Source organism: Schistocerca nitens, chromosome 9 (genome assembly GCF_023898315.1).
Source record: "Schistocerca nitens isolate TAMUIC-IGC-003100 chromosome 9, iqSchNite1.1, whole genome shotgun sequence".
In the NCBI taxonomy this organism is placed as follows: domain Eukaryota; kingdom Metazoa; phylum Arthropoda; class Insecta; order Orthoptera; family Acrididae; genus Schistocerca; species Schistocerca nitens.
Genome location: NC_064622.1, coordinates 212,037,328 through 212,056,606, shown reverse-complemented (window position 1 = coordinate 212,056,606; position 19,279 = coordinate 212,037,328). Strand labels below are relative to the sequence as shown.

Below are 19,279 nucleotides of genomic sequence, written 5' to 3'. Positions count from 1 at the left end.
CATCCAAATGGAAACCTACTTGTTTTCTACGTTATGTTGATGACACGTTCGTGATATGGCCCCATGGAAGGGACAAGCTCCTAGACTTCCTTACACACCTGAACTCCATACAACCGAACATCAAATTCACTATGGAGACCGAAGCAGAAGGAAGTTTACCATTCCTGGACGTCATGGCACCCTGGGCCATGGGGTATACAGGAAAAAAAACGCACACCGACCTGTATTTGCTATTGCTACCACCACCCTTCGAAGAGGAATAGGGTACTAAAAACACTGGTGCACAGGGCGCGCACCATCTCGGACGCAGTGAGTCTGTCCCATGAGCTGGAACACCTCAAGACTGTATTTAGGAAATGCGGGTACTCGGAATGTCAGATCAGACGCGCTCTCCGCCCCACCTCTACAGTAGAGCGTGTGGAGATGGACTAAATCACGGAGGAAGAGATAGCCACCGCCTATATACCGTATACTGACGCACTATCGGGGAAAATAGGACGAATATTGAGGAAACATCGAGTAGGAACTGTCTTTTGCCCACCCAATAAAACACGAGCATTATTGGGAAGTGCCAAAGACGATCTCGGTTTGCTGAAGGCCGGCGTATACCAGATTCCCTGTGAGTGTAGGAAGACTTACATTGGACAGACAGTGTGCACCATCGAAGATCGTTGCCGAGAACATCAGAGGCACACTCGACATATGAACCCCAACAAGTCGGCAGTCGCAGAGCACTGTTTGTCCGAAAATCACGAAATGGACTACCAACATACCTGGGTATTGGCACAGACATCTAAATACTGGGACAGCGTCGTTAGAGAGGCTATCGAAATTCGTACCAGGGACGGACTCATCAACAGAGATTGCGGCTATAACCTCAGCAAAGCATGGGAACCAGCACTGAGTCTAATTAAAAAGAGGCTCAGCTAAGAAAACGAACGAGCGACCAGGCGGACGAGGCAGTTACACCAACGCCACCACAGACGCCGACGCCAGCCTCTCAGCGACCGCCGACGCGCGGCCGAGGGCGCGGACCGCGGAGAGAACACCTCGCAGGGGAAGGGGATTTAGGACGACCGCCCGCCCTCAGGAGCTCAGTTCGTCAGCGCACCTGACGATGGCTACATGTCTGATCGCCGAAATATTGTGCCCGTTGGACACTATGGACCGGCAGTACACCCGTGGACTGTTCGAGTAATTTGCAGTTGTCTTAAAGTACCTAGACAAACTTTACAGTTTTCTCCGATGTTTCGTTATTTATCGAATCAAACTTCAACAGCTTTTGTTGCATTCCATCAATTTCAGTACAGTATTGAACAGCTAAAGAAAACACGTTTTCAGCCTTGAGGTTTCATGTGTCTGTGCCTTTGCCGTAAAATGAAATTTCTTGCAAAATTGTTTTATGCATTCGGACACGGAGTGTGGTGCGAGAATATTTTTAACAATCATTGTCGCTTTGGTTCTGGCTGCAGACTGTTTTGTGGCGACTTTGGATTCAGGATACATTGTGGCATTCAGTTTTACGGTACAGTGAAGAAAACCGAAGAACTGATGCTGCTTGACAAATTTATAAGCGGTTGTTAGTTCTGCATCAGCAACTAGCAATTCTTTCTGGATATCTTTTTTAACCATGATTGTAGATACAGGATTTGATGTCGATGCTACCGCTAGTAGTTTTTTATAATTCTTCGTAGAAATGTGATGTCTCACATCTGCCTTATCTCCTTGAATTAGTGAGAAGAAACAGTACAAATTTCACACTACACTTCCTGACCCGTACGTCTTTTCTTGACTAAAGACGACTCTTTTCTGTAATCATCCGAAACGTCACATTTTTTAACCTTTGGCATTTTCGTAACTTATGATAAATTTATTGGACGGTAAATAGTCAACAATAACACCTTAGTCATCGAAGTACGTGTTACTATACACTCCACGCCCTATATACCTGAAGTAAACACTTTCGACTTTACTAACTTGGACTCGTTGTTGGCATCACGTGTAGAAAGAACAGTCATCAGATGGCTCGTCAAACCAGGACCGCCCGATTCTTCCGCATCGCGCTGCTTAAATAGTCCCAGCCGCGTAATACTGGAGAAGTATGGTATTTTCTCGAATGATGGCTCTAGATCAAGAAGGTTCTTGCATCATCGATACAGGATATGCAACATATACCTGTGATACCACCTTATCAACTTAAATCTGTTGACATGAATAAAGCTAACTGAGGCTGCAATTAGATGGATTCCAGTACTTGAACAAAGGTCGAAACGATATTTGCAAAATCGGGACAAAATTGGATCTTGTATGGACCTTGGGACAAGAAGGCGCAAAACGGTGATGGTCCCGATATATTGGGATGGATGGCAACCGCACTGTGGGCAACAAATGAAATTCAGAATTAGTAAGTGAATATCATCACTTTTATATAACTCAATCGATGTAAACATCGCACGACAAATAAGTCGAAGAGTCACGAGTGTTAAATGTTCCATATACACTGAAGAGCCAAAGAAACTGGTACACCAACGTAATGCAATGTAGGACCCCTGCGAGCACGCAAAAGGCAACACGCAACACGACGTGACATGGACTCGACTAATGTCTGAAGTAGTTCTGGGCGGAAGTAACACCATGAATCCCGCAGGGATGTCCATAAATCAGTAAGAATATGACGGGGTGAAGGTATCTTCTGAACAGCACGTTGCAAGGCATCGCAGATATGTTCAGTAATGTTCATGTTTGAGAATTTGGCGGCCAACGGTAGTGTATAAACTCAGAAGGGTGTGCCTGGTGCCATCCTGTAGCAATTCTGGGTATGTGGGTACGACACTGTCCTGCTGCAATTGCCCAAGTCCCTCGGAATGCACAATGGACATAAATGGACGCAGGTGATCAGACAGCATGCTTACGTACATATCACCCATCAGAGTCGTATCTAGACGCATCAGAGGTCCCATATAACTCCAACTGCACAAGCCTCACACCGTTACGGGTCCTCTACTAGCTTGAACAGTCCCCTGTTGACATGCAGGGTCCATGGATTCATGAGGTTGTCTCCATATCCGTAAACGTCCATTCACTTCATGCAATGTGAAACGAGACTCGTCCGACCAGGCAGCATGTCTGCAGTCATCAACAGTCCAATGTCGGTGTTGAAGGGTCCAAGCGAAGCGTAAAGCATAGTTTCGTGCAGTCACCAAGTGTACACAAGTGGGTCTTGGGCTCCAGAAGCACATATAGATGATGTTCCGTTGAATGGTTCGATCGCTGACACTTTTTGATAGCCGAGCATTGAAACCTGCAGCAATTTGGGTAAGGGTTGCACTTCTGTCACGTTGAACGGTTATCTTCAATCTTCAATTACCTTCTTGCAGGATATGTTTCCTGCCTCAGCGATGTCGGAGATTTGATGTTTTACTTGATTCCTGATATTCACGGTACACTCGTGACATGCTCGTACGGGAAAATCCCCACTTCATCACTACCTCGGAGATGCCATGTCCCATCCCTCGTGCGCCGACGATAACACCACGTTAAAACTCAGTTGAACATTATAACCTGTCACTGTAGCAGCAGTAACCGATCTGGCAACTGCGCCAGACACTTGTCTTATACAGGTGTTGCCGACCGCAGCGCCGTGATCTACCTGTTTACATATCTCTGTATTTGAATAAGCATGTCTATACCAGATTCTTTGGCGCTTCAGTGTAGAACTGGCATTTGGGGTAACATCTCATGGTATTCACGGAACCACATCATAGTGTAAGAAATAGATTTACGACCAATGTAAATATTATTTGCGAAACGTGTATTGGTGTGATTGTATGTGTATGCGTGTATGTATGTGTATGTGTGTGAGTGATTCAGTATGTACTGGCGATGGCTGAGGTGGCACAAATTAAATAATAAAAAGCCGTGCGTAATATACATGTTTAGGTCGTTTTACAGAACACCTCTTATGAAGCATAGTGCCCACTCTGATGCATTGTTGAGAACCATTGCCGCAATTCTTTGTCGTTGGCTCTTTATGGCAAATACCCGCACCGTGCTACGCAAAGAATCTTGTCCACATGTAGGTTTGATTAAAAAAAAGGAGGAAGCTGAAAGCTGAGTCATAAAACCCCTGTCCATAACACTATGGTACACTCGTTGCCCACTCATCTTTCCTTGACCCTTTCCCCCCTCCCCCAGCAACACATTATACAAGATTTAAATTCAGTCACTACATCTTCATTTATCTTACACTGTATAAAAATACACTGTAAAATAATTAAATTGGATAACACATTTATAATGAAAAACACAGAGAGAGAATAAAATAGATCAAAGAGTAATTAGTGGAAATGTCGGCTGATGTGTTGGCAGAAGAGCCAACACCGTGTTGCTAGAGGAGGCCGAAATGCACGCGTTTAAGCTCACGCAGACTGGCGTGAGGTCTGGAACAAGGTAAAGTAATTATAGTAGCCAAAAATAGTACATAGCTTCTGGAATACTTAACTTTAATCCATGATTGGAGAACATCGCACTTGTTGATACATTAATAACAATCTCAATATAAACTGGTAATGGCGCCTTGCTAGGTCGCAGCAAATGACGTAGCTGAAAGCTATGCTAACTATCGTCTCGGCAAATGAGAGCGTATTTGTCATTGATCCATCTCTGGCAAAGTCTGCTGTACAACTGGGGCGAGTGCTAGGAAGTCTCTCTAGACCTGCCGTGTGGCGGCGCTCGGTCTGCAATCACTGACAGTGGCGACACGCGGGTCCGACGTATACTAGCGGACCGCGGCCGATTTAAAGGCTACCACCTAGCAAGTGTGGTGTCTGGCGGTGACACCACATCGGCAACATGAGAATACGTGATACACACTTAGAAGTATACGAATAAACAGTGAAAAATGGTGTACGAAATTGTGCTGTATTAAAGTTAAAAAATGCATAGTTTCGCTAAGAAGCGTAAAATTAGACCTCAGTTGTCAGTACCCAACGAAGAAAGGAAGCAAAAATTTGCTAGCAGACGGCAGTACCTAATGTAGGCGAAAAACGAAGTAGAAATTACCGCTTGTAAAGACCAAATATTTATTAATGAACTGATTTAGAGCTAGAAAATAAATCAAATTGCATGTACCGCTAATAACAGACGACTGATGATGCTATACTTCAGTAAAGCGAAGCGCGTCTGGTGGGAAAAGCAACGCATTTTCTTGTAGTTGTAAAGACGGAACGAAAATACCCTCAGAAAGGGTATTTGTATATTGAGGAGTTTAACTGTCATGTTTTTGAAGTGAAATGTCATTGCCTCATCCAAAGTACACAGCAAATAAAGAATTAAAATTCCACAATGGAATCTGGACATCAGCGGCAACAACTTTATAAGACTTGACATGAGTGTATACCTACGAGCTCTAGGCTTTTGGGGTTGTGTAAAAGGCTAAATGCAGTTCACTGTAGTGCTCCATGTTGGACAAAATGTGGATTACCTGACGCATACATTACGTGATCAAAGGTATGTAGGCGCCTATTAGTGGACATAGGTGTGTGTTTGCGTTCGTCTATGTCGTCTTGGTCACAGCTCACGACGTTTTCAATGTGTTGTTTGAATGTCTTTGGAGGAATGACAGCCGTTTCTTCTTGAAAAGGCCAAACCAGAAAAGATAGTGATGTTCGATGCTGGAGACTGAAGGCTACTTTCAATCTCATTCCTAAGATGTTACATTGGGTTCAGGTCGGCCATTTCACTTCAGGATTGCTGTTGTCCTCAGACCATTATCTCACTGATGCTACTTTGTGACGGGTACATGGTCATTCTGATAGAAACAGTCAGCATCTCTTAACTGTTTCTCGACTATGCGCAGTACACTATGCTGTAAAACCTGTTCATATCCTCGCATTTAGCGTTTTCTTATGTCCAATAAGGGGACGTTACATTAACCTTGAAAAATAGTCCATTCCATTACACCATCTCTTTCACGCTTCACTATTAGCGTTGCACATCGTGGCAAGTAGCGTTCTCCAGGCTTTCGATAAATCCAAACTACTCCATGGGATTGCCACAGGGTACAATGTGGTTCATTACTCCCAACCATCCGTGTCGAGTCATTCACTGCCCAGTGGCATCGCTCTTTACTTCAGATAAAGTGTTGTTTAGCATTGACTACAGACGTGTGTGTATTCTGGGGAGCCGCTCGACCATTCTATCCCATTTCTTTCCTCTTATGTACAGTCATTGTGCTAGATGGATTGCTCGTACCACTTGGAAATCATGAGTGATTTATTCTATCACTTTATTGCGATTTTTTAAAAGCACACAGTAATGCTAGATTGCCCCTTACTAATGAAGGTGATCATGCATCGTTGGTGAGTGCGATCTTAAAACAATAAAATCTGCTGAATCTTGATTTAACTGTGGTCGTTACTTTTCACTTCCACTTCACAGTCACATCACCAGCAATCGTTTGGGAAACCTTACAGGGACTGAAATGTTTATAATGGACTGGTTAATCAGATGATATAGAATGACTCCTGCATGTCCGAAGTCGCTGAACTCTCCTGACCAACCCATTCGGCTGTTACTCCTTCTCTACTGATAACACAATACTCGGCACATCCTTTTATACTTTTGGGCCCACTTCGTCCACCTGTTGTGACATCTAATGTTAGATTCTATATTATATAGCGGCCATGATACTTTCGATCTCATAGTGTATCAACACCACTTCAGGTGTGAAGCTTGGTGCAGGAGCTCTCTAAATAGACCAAAGAGGAATTCTTTAAAGGAAGTGAATATGGAGGTAACGAATTTGTGAATCAGGACAGACCTTGAATAAGCTAAGATCAATAAGAACACAATATTATCAGTGAACAGATCAGTAATATCACCAATGAAATAATTGATGATATCATCTTTGTGAGTGGGAAGTCATGCTACCTCTCTTCTTTCCCTATAGCTGACTAATCGCACTGGACTATTCAAAATAAAACAACCAATGAAAATCCGATGATGATATAAATAGGAGAATTGTACTAATGGGAAATTGAAAACCTGTCCCTATCCACTGCCTTCAGCCAATCATAGCACAACATTAAAATGCAACAATCAATGAAAAATTCAAGATGATGCCACTACTCCACAGTGTCATTGGGAAATTAAAAACCCTCCTCTCTCCTCTCATCTTTCTCCTACAAATCAGAGTGGAGTATAAAAATGAACCAACCAGTGAAACAATATCCAAGTTGATAGATGCTTTATGCCCCACACCTTGTCCTCTTTCCAGTCAGTTATAATGCAGTGTTAAAATGATGCCTCAGCTATGCAGTAAATAGTTCGTAACCTCAATTATAAAATCAAACATTTGCATTTTTTCCTTGAAAGATATTCCCTATTGTTGTTTCCTGAAATAGTCATAATAGAGTTAATCTATCTATGAATATTAAAAGTTACTGGACTCTTATAATATACTTTATTAGTGAAAATCACAAAAATTATTTACAATCATTGATAACTAGTTTTGGCCAAAACAGCGAGCCATCTTCACATAAAATATAAAAACGATCACAATGTTCTCATAGCAACCTAGACACAGTAACATTCGTCTCATTCAATCTGAAGAAGGCTAGTTGGTTTGCCACAACTTGTTATCAATGATTATATATATTTTTTTGATCCTGACACTAAACTGAGAATGCAATAACTTATCATATTCATTGCTTCTAAAAGATGTTTTCCTACCTCTGTATTTAATCACTGAAATATTGTTATTTTAGTGAATGATAATGGTGGAAGACATGATATTGCCTGTGAAAGTGAAAGATGGCTGGCATAGTATTTAAATATTTCCAACGTAAAGGATTAGTTACATAAAGCTACGCACACACGAACTTTACAGTGTACCATCTCTTTCTTCTCTCCTCGTCACATCTCATTCTCCTCCCCTTCAGAGTCTAGTATTTTAAACAAAGAAAATAAAAGAGCAAATTAAAACTGGGTTCCATCGAGGCTGTGCTCATAAGTATCTGAACAATATGGTTTATTTTTTAAAAGATCTCCCTTTCACATCGTCCAATCAGAGCCTACTATTTTTACAATCATCACAATGAAAAAGTTAATTATGTGTAGCTCCATCTTCTAAAATACCTGAAATACTTATCAACACTACATAAAAGTATCTGAATTACGTAATAAATTATGAACAATGTTTGCTTTCCTGTCTGTAAAGAAACTTTTATGGACTGACACACCTGTCACATGGGTAATTTTCATTAAGAAACAACTGAAAACAAATATTCGCTTGTAAGATTTAATAAAGGAATTAGTAATATCTAATCAATAATGCATTATTGTCAAGCATGAGTTTACTTTAAATACTATCTTACAAAACCTGAAAACTCGAAATGAAATCATCTGCTGAATTATGTTACCAGTTTCTTATTGCCCTAAACAGGTGGCTCCACTTGTAAGAGCCTTTGAGATTGGGTCTAAATGATTACTTTCCACATCTATGATGCTTACCAAATATCGCAATACTCCAAAATGTTTTCAAGATACATCAACAATGAAAAAATTGCAATGTTTATGTCAATGATCACAATGTCAACATAAGGCATCATAATGTTATTTCCACATATATCTATAAATTTAGTATTTATGAAACATATTGTGAACTATTAAATATGTGTTAATGGAGTAGAGAGTGAAGATAATGCAACACTACGGAAATATAATTTTAAAAATATTATTGCAACTGATTGAGGCCTGACTGAGTTTAAGTACAAAAAGCAGTACTACAAAATTAGAATTATATTAATTAATTTACTTCATCTATGACTTTTGTTGGAGGCCACAAATGTCTGCAGAAATGTGTCAGCAATACAAGATAATGTTTCGATTTCAGCTGTGTCTAAATATGAGAAGTATATTCAGTCTGAAGAGGGTACTTACGTCAAAAAATGTTTTTCATCACCAGCTTAGAAGGGAAGATAATGCATCACTAGAAAAAGTACAGTAGAAGGCAAAAGTTACTACTGACTGAACAAACTCCTGCATTCAGAACTGTGGCTTGTGTAAACTGTAATCAAGTAATCGAATATCTAATAAAACTACAACAACTTGGACATTACAATTTCTGGAGATCAAGAAGAAAGAAGGTGTTTTCTTGTAATATATCACTTAAATTGTAAAACGATATGCTTTGTTTATAAACACTCGTGTGCGACCCAAGACAGCAACAGAGAGATGTGACATCTCCAAAGACGGTTTCCCAGGGGACTTCTAGAGAATAAATATAATTATTTATTGTGTAGTATGTAGGATTTTGCACACCTTGTAAGCAAACTGAATATCTCTTCATCTAAACTGTCTGTACTATGTATTAAAATGCATGTAGCTTGCATATCGGCGATACTGATAACAATTATTAGGTTCAGCAGCATTCGTTTTCGCTACTAGTTCGGTAGGTGTACCACACTGTCAAGCTATATGGACGTTCAAACGAAATATTTCTGAAGTGTCTCTGTAAGCTATTAAGATACATACAACAGGGAAGATTATTGTGATGTGCCAGGATCTCTAGGAAAATTCGAACAAAAATAAAGTTTTACTGTAAGTAGCATTTAGCACACTTTGCAAGCTCAGTGGTTATCCAAATTAAATATTTCGCACATAAATAGTCTGTGTTGCTTATTACAGTACACACAGTTCACTTCTTGGTAGTACTTAAATGAAGAACAGATTAGCAGATGACAGTAGATCGATGGCACTAAATTTATCTAAATAGGTAATAGTTGGTTACATATGAGCTCTGCTGATGTCCTAGCTTACAGCTTTAAATGCACCACATCCAAAAATCAGCGTAAGCTCGGCACATGCTGCAAGCAAAATAAGTATTTCCACTCCTAATTTGTCTGTATACAACTCACTTACACACATCTAACATTAAAGTGAGCTGGAACTCTGCAGCCTAAAGTGCACCACACTGAGAACATCACAAAAACGTTCACATGGTTCCGTCATCATCCCAATCTAGGTAGGATATATTGCTCTCATATGAAAAGGACCAGTATCACACTTTATTTTTTACGACCTCTTGTGATAATCGACTCTTCTCGAAGTTCCTCTTCAACAGATAGTACTTCATTACCATTGAATTACTGCCCACCACTTCTGAAGTTAGCAAGAATACTAATCCCTCTACCAGGTTGATATCTGCTGACAATTTGTTGGAGACCATTTTCCAATCGTGAACGCAAACCTCTTCTTCTTCTTCTTCTTCATTGAAAGCATTATCATCATCGTTGTCATCATCATCATCACCATCTTCTCTTTCTTCTATTTACTCTTCATATTCCTCATCATAATCACCATCTTCTGCTCCAGCTCCTATTTTCATGAATAAGTTGTTTCTAATGTATTCATTTGTATTCTTTCGGAGAAGTAGTCCCAATCTCTGAGAAGTGGGTCTGTTGCAAGTTAAAGTACAGTTCATTCCTCTTGAACCACATGTATCTCTCCTGTGACAAAGCCTGATGAGTCTTTTTTTCACCCAACATTAGCGACAGCTTGAATTTCATCTGAAACTGAGAACAATGTCTCATTAATACCTGTATAAAGCAATGATAGGAAACTATATATTATTGTTTTACACTTTTATTCATTGATTTTGATGGGGAGCTGAAGTGCATCTTCTCGTCTTCTGACAATTCCTGGCAGGATTAGTTGTAAACAACACTAGGCACAACTGGATTAAAGTTTGAAATTGAGAATAATACTCGTATATCTTCACTAAGTCATGGTAAGAGGCGCAATGAATATTGTATTTCGTATATTGATTCGCTACATTACTTGTGGATGACCGAAAATTAAAAAAAATATTCACTCAATTACTTTACACAAAATTAGCAAAATCCAGCCATGTGTCGCTGTGCATCATTCCAGTTAAATGGGACAAAATGATGGTGGTGGTGGTTAGTGTTTAACGTCCCGTCGACAACGGGGTCTTAAGAGACGGAGCGCAAGCTCGGGTTAGGGAAGGATTGGGAAGGAAATTGGCCGTGCCCTTTCAAAGGAACCATCCCGGCATTTGCCTGAAACGATTTAGGGAAATCACGGAAAACCTAAATCAGGATGGCTGGAGACGGGATTGAACGGTCGTCCTCCCGAATCCGAGTCCAGTGTGCTAACCACTGCGCCACCTCGTTCGGTGGACAAAATGAAATGAGAAAACATGCATATGGCTAATACCACAGTGCTAGCTTGTGTACTAGCATATTAGCAACAGAGATGGTTTTTATTTTAATGTGTACTAATTACCTGCCTGTAAGTGGCTTTTTCCTACAATGAAGCGCCAAAGGAACTGCTATAGGCATGTCTATTGAAATACAGAGATATGTAAACAGGCAGAATACGGCGCTCCTGCCGGCAACGTCTATATAAGACGAAAACTGTCTGACGGAGTAGTTAGATCGCTTATTATTGTTACAATGGCAAATCACCATGATTTAGGTGAGTTTGAACGTGGTGCGCACGAGTGATGGGACACAGTATGTCCAAGGTTGCGAAGAAGTGGGGATTTCCTGATACAATCATTTCACGAATGTACCATGAATATCCGGAATCAGGTGAAACATCAAATCTCCGACATTGCTGCGGCTGGAGAAAGATCTTGCGAGAACGAGACTAATGACGACTGAAGAGAATCGTTCAACGAGACAGTAGTGCAACCCTTCCGAAAACTGCTGCAGATTTCAATGCTGCGCCATCAACAATTGTCAACGTACGAAAAATTCAAAGAAACTTCATCGACATGGGCTTTCGGAGCCGAAAGCTCACTCGTGTGCCCTTGATAACTGCAGGAGGCAAAGCTTTACGCCTCGCCTGGGCCCATCAACACCGACACTGGACTGTTCATAACTGGAAACATGTTGTTTGATCGAGCAAGTCTCCTTTCAAATTGTATCGAGTGGATGGACATGTATGGGTGTGGAGACAACATCATGAATACGTGGACCCTGAATGTCAGAAGGGGAATGTTCAAGTTGGTGGAGGGTGCGTAATGGTGTGGGGCATGTGCAGTTGTAATGATGCGGGACCCATCGTGACACGTACGTAAGCATCCTGTCTGATCACCTGCATCCATACATGTCCATTGCGCATTCCGACGGACTTGGGCAATTCCAGGAGGACCATGCGATAACCCACGCGTCCTTCATTGCTGCACAGTGGCTCCAGGATCACTCTTCTGAGTTTAAAGACTTCCGCTGTCCACCAAAGTCCCAGACATGAACATTATTGAGCATATCTGGAAAGCCTTGCAACGTGCTGTTCAGAAGGAAAATCCACACCCTATTAATCTTACGAATTTATGGACCGCCTGGCAGGATTCATGGTGTCAGTTCCCTCCAGCACTACTTCAGACATTAGTCGAGCCCATTCCACATCGTGTTTCTGCAGTTCTGAATGCTCGCGAGGGCCCTACGCGATATTAGGCAAGTGTACCAACTTCTTTGGCTCTTCAATGTACCAATAACAAGTAGGATACCAGGTTCTGACTGGAGAGTGGAGAGGGCAGAGGAGGGGCCCAAAGCAAACCTGTACCGACTTTGTAGATTTCTTTTAATGCTCACAACGTTGCGCATTTTTAGAATTTCTTGCCAGTAACTTCTTTCATTTGTAAATCTCCCATAAGTGCCATCCCGCATTATTAACTTTCCCAAATCCTAGGAAATCCGCCCTCTTGGACTTTGACGTCGGAAAGTGTTTGGATCTTTCAGCGCTAGTAATTTGGTGAATGCTAGAGAACCAACAAAGCTAATCCTCAGTCTTGAGAGGTGATTCACAGAAACCATATAAATTAAGCTTAATTCTTGCTGATTTAAGGATTAGCCTCGCGAAGTATTTCTGAGAATTATCCCAGCGTAAGAACTGAAACACTGACTTGTATAGAAAGCAGAAGAAGAACTTACATGAAGTAAAGACATAGAAGATTTTAGTATTATTTCGAAAGACTTTTACAACCCTAGTGCTGCTGCAGACGTCACTTTGTGATATACCTCGAGTTTGTCCTCCACTCTGTATCGGATCTCGTACCACGAGCAGGCTGAGATGGAGCTTAATTCTCCATACTCTGCATCATGCCTTGGAGACAGGTATCGAGTGATGCAGTGATAGTGGTTAAGGAACTATACAGGGACTGGAGTGGAGTAAATCATAGATCCGTATTCAGTCATCCAGATTTAGGTTTTCCATATTTATCCTAAATCATTTAGATTGAGCCGTCCAGCTTGCTTTTATCACACTCTTTTGCGATGGTTTGGCTGCGTATTCTATTTCTTGGATGACTCGATTGTTGTCTCCAAATTTTCTTGTCAGATGTCTCGTGAAGCGAGTGCGAGGCAATCTGGGTTCGTGCAAGCTGCTGTGGGTTCTCTTCGAGAAGAGCGCCGTGGGTTGTGTGGTTGCCCTCCGCGAGGTATGGAAGTGACGCGGTGTGCGGTGTGGGACCACAGGTGCCGGGGCAGCAGGCTGTAGTGCGTCAAAGGCGACTGCTACTTGTGTAGTACGGCGGTCTGCGTTGCCACTGCTACAGCCACGTGTGCCTCGAAGGGCTCATTATTATCCTGAAGGCTCTGTGTTATTTTGGAATTCTGTTTAGTGGTCTCTTACGGAGTCTGCATGAACTGCTGAGATTCTGGCAGACTATTGCAGAGATCCTAGTCAGTTGTTCTTACTCTGGTATCCTGTCGGCACCGTAATAATTCTAGATGATCTAGAGAGCTAAGCTCTGTGCCGGTGATTTCCTTCTACAGAGTCCTCCAGAATGTGGTGAGAAGTTTTGTACTGCGTTTCCGGGTCCTGGTTGCATCTTAGAGCCGAGCTATGTTTAGTCTGACGTCAAAGTTTGAGCAGTGTCGCGACCTCAAGACGGTCGTGTTTTGTTACCGTTCATATCAATTGTTACTGCCCGTAACAAGTGTATAAGTGCTATCCCTTGTGTTTTAGTTATGTTGTTTGTTTGTTGTAAGAAATCTATGTTCTACCCAAATGTTGTTCTTTGTTAATGCATTACAAAAGCCACCTTGATGACTGATATTTTGTTTAAAGCACATGGAGCAACCAATTGACGGTGAGGCATGTACCTGAGTGTTGTTATTGGAAACCAGGCTCTGAAGTTAAGTAATCTGGCCTTTATTTTGTCGTATTGTAAGCTAGACAGTGTTGTAATTTGTCAGGCGGCAAATGATAATTTTTTTCTTTCAGTTAGTTACAAAGAATCGTTATGTGCTTATAAGCTTTCACTACCGTTTTTTTTTTTTTTTGGAACTATCACTGTTTCTGATGAGATGCATCAGTTCCTATAAGTAGATACTACTTGAAAAGACTGTGTGCCTATGATTTAGCCGGCCAAGGCCCATAGTGCTCAGAGCCATTTTAACCGTCTTGAACCTACGATTTACGTCATTTGGCATTTGTGCATTTAATTTTTATAATTGAAACGGTTCACTAGCTGAAGTCATGTAATTATTGTTGTTCCTTTCAATGTCTGTTCACTGCAATTAACTTGGGTGTAACACCTTCACAAATTGTAATAATTTGTATGATAATTGCAAGTTCATTCTTTTGCAATTGAGTTACGTCTAGTCACGAAAGCGCAGCTAAATGTTTTAACTCAGGCTTTAACTTATAGATGGAACCTAAACTCTACGAAACTGATGACTGTTTTGAAACCTTCTTTTCCTGATCTGTAGGTCATTTGTAAAATTTCTAGTTTATTGTGGATCACTATCACATTGTGTTAGACTGTTACTTTTTGTAGCACGATATCATAAAAGTTTTGTTCACTCTGTGGCAGTTACAACAAGGTTCTTCGGTTTTAATATCGGAATTTGAATTTCTGCGTAATACATTATTCACCGCAAAATGCGTAAGGTAATTTTTGCCCAGCACCTTATCACTTCCTTCCCACCCATCCCATTACATAAAGTAAATCCTGCGGTTGTTCAGTTTAAAAAATAACACGCCTAATCTCCTTCTCCGTCAGCTTCACCGGAGATTGCGTTTGTGTTTCTGAGGCACAAATATGTCAATTGATAAGCAAAGACTTCGTGTGCAACAGTAAGTACCCAGGGTTGGAACAAAAAATGTACAGGACACTGAGAGAAGGACCATTTCGTGTAAAGGCCTGTTAATGACGAAGCCACTGGAGTCAGAGCACAAGACTGGTTCGGGAAAAGAAGAGAAGGGAGGGAGGCATGTATTTCTCAAAGATTTCCTCCCAGTATTCGGCTTAAGCGGTTTAGGGAAACCAGAACAACTTAAATCTGAATGTCCGAACAGCAATAAGAATCGACGTCCTCTCTAATGCGAGTCCAGTGACACATCTCTGCGCCACCTTAATTAGTAACTGAGAAAACCCACATAAATAGATAAACAGATGAATAAGCCTCAGATAGTACGGCTCTCAGGTGAATGATTACCTACAAGACGAATCATTTGTCGTACAGAATTATTGTCCACTTGTCTTAAGTTCTTGTAGCGTGTGCTAACACAGTGGTCTAGTCAATGAACTCAGTGGTTTACCACGTAAATGCTCATAACCTTTGTTGCAAATTATCGACTACGTGATCCGAAACAAAATATTTGAGACTTATGCTGCAAATGTATGTACTTGCTCAGTTAGTGGGTGTGGCCTGCAACGTAGGGCACATTTGAATTCACAAAATTTTTCATTCGTTTCTGAAAACGTTTCAGTACTCAGTTTCCCGTGAGGCTGTACCGTAGCTCCCCCAACTTTCTCTTTCGATGAGAAACGGGAACACTTATGTAGTAACCTCTTGGCCACTGCCGCTGCGTTGATCGAGCGTATTGAAAGAGTTCAAATTCAGACTGCAGTTGCGTACTAACATGGCGCGAAAAACAAATTCACAGCGATGCGAGGAGTCTCTTCCCTCAGGCTCCGCATACGGAGTGAAGTTTGTTGTATGATGAAGAGGTCACCTACGCATAAGACAAATGCCGGCGAAACATTATTATGTGGCCTTTCTTGTCTGCACTTCCGATGTAGGTTAATTACGTGCCGCTGTGTGCCACACAAAAAGCTGTTACGTTGGCTGCAAAACTGCGGTGGCTGATTGGGAAATCAGGATTCCAGAAGCTTCTGATTTTATTACTTTTTTTGTTCGTCAACATATTTCTGGGTCTTCTAATTAAATTCATTTGTTTCAATGGTTTATGCACGTGATAACCTCCAAGTTTCTGAGTAATACGAATTACACCCCACACTTCAAAATCTAGTCCCTCCTCCCTCTTTCGCACGAGCTAGCTTTTCTGTAGCATGAGGTGGGCCGAGGGGAGGGCGTGTGGAGACAGCTGTTTTGCTAAAAATAAAATGTTAAACATAACAGTATGGTATAATAACGTCGTGTGACGATCACCTCCCGTCGGGTAAACCGTTCACCTGATGCAAGTTTTTCAATTTGACGCAACTTCGGCGACTTGCGCGTCGTTGGGGATGAAATGATCATGGTTAGGACAACACAACACCCAGTCCCTGACAGGGGAAAATCTCCGACCCAGCCGAGAATCGAACCCGGGCTCTTTGGATTGATATTCTGGCGCGCTGACCACCCGGCTACCGGAGGCGGACAACGGTATGGTTAGATGTTGGGTTCGAACAGACAGACCACCACCGCTGTTGGATGGGTATGTGGGAAAGAACAGGCCACTGAGATCGAAGGAAGCAGTGTCTACAATTTGCTCGAAGTGATGTGGAAAATGTGAATGCGTAAATAACAACGGCATGACTGGGATCTGAGCTTTTCGCTTTACGAATAGATGTCCAGTGTCTGCAGTCCAGGTGCTTCGGGCTTGCTCCATTTCCACTACGACCACACCAAAGGAAATGAGTAAATCATTCAGATAATCACGTTGTTTACCCAGAACAATTAGTGATCAACGATGTTTTGTCTTAGTAACGATAGATACATAACTTCTACGGGGCCATTTTATAGACTGTTTATTGCGTACAGCTCTATTCCTGCTCAGAATTTTCTGATATCATCGCGAGACTTGCGTAGAATGTACGTATGAGACGCTGCATTTAAATTCATATTCGAAGATTATTCGAATCCTTGCACAATATGTAGAATGGAGGTTCAACGAAGCTGTGGCAGACACATACTCTGTGAGTTTCAAAAATCTTTTTGTGCACAGACACGAACATAATTACTACTTACTGTATATTGCTCTTGGTTTGAAAGCGCTCATATGAAGCAGGTCGTGAAAGATTAACGTGATCTCTCCATCTTTTTAAAAATCGACTGGTTTGTAATCGAAGCTGAATTTTAAGATTACCTACTACCAAAACTCTCTTTTTCCTGCCATTACAGTCAGCTTTCTGTTGTTGTTGATTCTAAACAGAGTGGCTGTTTCCACTTTATATAGTTTCTAGCACAGACAGACATAGCACACAATATTGAAACTACGAAAGCGTCCACATCATGCGTGGGACGAATACATTTGAGTGTAACGTACCTGAGTATTTCCTGATGACTTTCGATGCAAAGGCACAGGTCGCTGTACATTTTGTCGTGAACGACGGGAGATGCGCTCTGCATTCGGCGAACTTCACCTGCTCCACTCTCGTCCACCCTCAGCTTCCTGATCCTCAGGGCGAGTACCTCTAGCTGCGAAGCTACCAGTATCATGATGGTCGCGAACAGGCAGTCCACGCCGATGCTGACATCGGCCATCCACGTGGCCGTCACGCACTGGACGACGTACGACAGCTGGTAGTAGCTGGTTGTGTTGTCCCAGGGATGCTGCGCGAAGGGCAGGCGCCGCTCACCGGGGTGAGCGATTAGTGGTATTGGGAACCACAGGAGGCATTGTGAAGCTAAGAAGAGCAGCAGGCCCAACGTGAGGCGAGTCGCTCTCCTGCGGGACCTCTGGACGATATTCTCCAGCGCAGGATCTCTGGAGTACTGCTCCCTCTGGGCCAACATCAGCGAATCGACGTAACGAGCCATATTGTTGTACCGCTGTCGGTCTCGTGTGAAGAAGACCAACTTGAAAGTGCCGCTGCACATGGTAAAGGTATTGGTTAGCACCAACGTTGTGGCCTCGAAATCTCCCCAGCTGAAGGAGACAGCCAGCGAAGCTTCCACGAAGTTCCAGACGCCCAGCGCGAAAACGAAGACGACGTACAGATCAAAAAGACGGGAATTACTCAACGGCCACACTCCGAAGAGCCATAGGTGACGTATGTTGAGCTTGAGGACCGATCGTCCGCTGGAGGGCCAGGAGAGTGGCCCACCCGCTGGTCGTCCACTGCCCATTGAATTAACCGTATGATCTGCTACCACTACCTCTTGTATTTGCCTGGGGTCGGTACCAGCCTTGTAGTGAATGAGCAGCGACTGAACTGCTTCCTTCCCAACGCTAGACGGAGGAGTGGGGAGTGTTAAATACTGTTGAAAACTTCAGATCACTCATCGTCCTAATCCAGTCGAATTGAAAGTAGCCTGTGTATACATATTCATGGCAGGTGGGTCCCAGAAATTACTGAGTTAGAGATGAGATTTAAATTATCCAGCAGCACAATAGCATCTATATCTGAATTATTTAATTTCTTCGACTTTTACCCTCTTCTCAGTTGCATAATGCAAACCGACGTAGTACGACAGTATCAATAAGTAATAGGAGTTCCAAGGTATCAGTTACTGCATTTATAAAGCTATAAATCGACATATTTAAAAACTGCATGTCCCTCATTCGGTTAGACTTATCTCCGTCTGTTTTATGTTACGAGATGGAAGGCAAAAAGCTGCTGAATTAATGTACATCTCCACAAAAACGAAAAGTAAAAAAATAAAATACTTAACAATTTTGTTCAAAAGGGAATACAGAACATATGCGAAGGAATTGCTGCTATGTGACAATATGTATGTGTACACGGCAGTACGCACTGTCCGTGATGATGAGAAAGCATGATTACTGATTACTTCGTTGCAAGCACACACTTACACCTCCTGAGAAAGCCATAACCGAAACTGCTCTAGTACCTGGCTGTTCTGAAGAACTGAGTATCGTCATTGCGCAAGAGCAACTCTAGAAGTTTGATTAACACTACGTTTACGTTCATTCTTCGTAGGGGCTTTAAATTTCACAACAAAGTAAACTTATGATGAGGAAAGTTGTATGCGAAACAGAGATAAATTTGTCGTTTATAATTTTCATGATTACCAATCAAAGTCACTGAACGTTTAGCGTTTTTTGTACATCGTTG

At 42.0% G+C, this 19,279-nt stretch overlaps 1 protein-coding gene across 1 annotated transcript in view; it reads right to left on the bottom strand.

Annotated features, from left to right (window-relative positions):
• The window catches only part of LOC126204129 (odorant receptor Or2-like), a 70,273-nt gene extending 51,944 nt beyond the window's left edge, over positions 1-18,329 (bottom strand). Inside the window, exon 1 of the mRNA XM_049938542.1 lies at positions 17,527-18,329. Within this exon, the coding sequence (XP_049794499.1) occupies positions 17,527-18,329 (803 nt within the window). The remainder of the gene's footprint in view (positions 1-17,526) is intronic.
• Between the last annotated feature and the right edge of the window lie 950 nt (positions 18,330-19,279).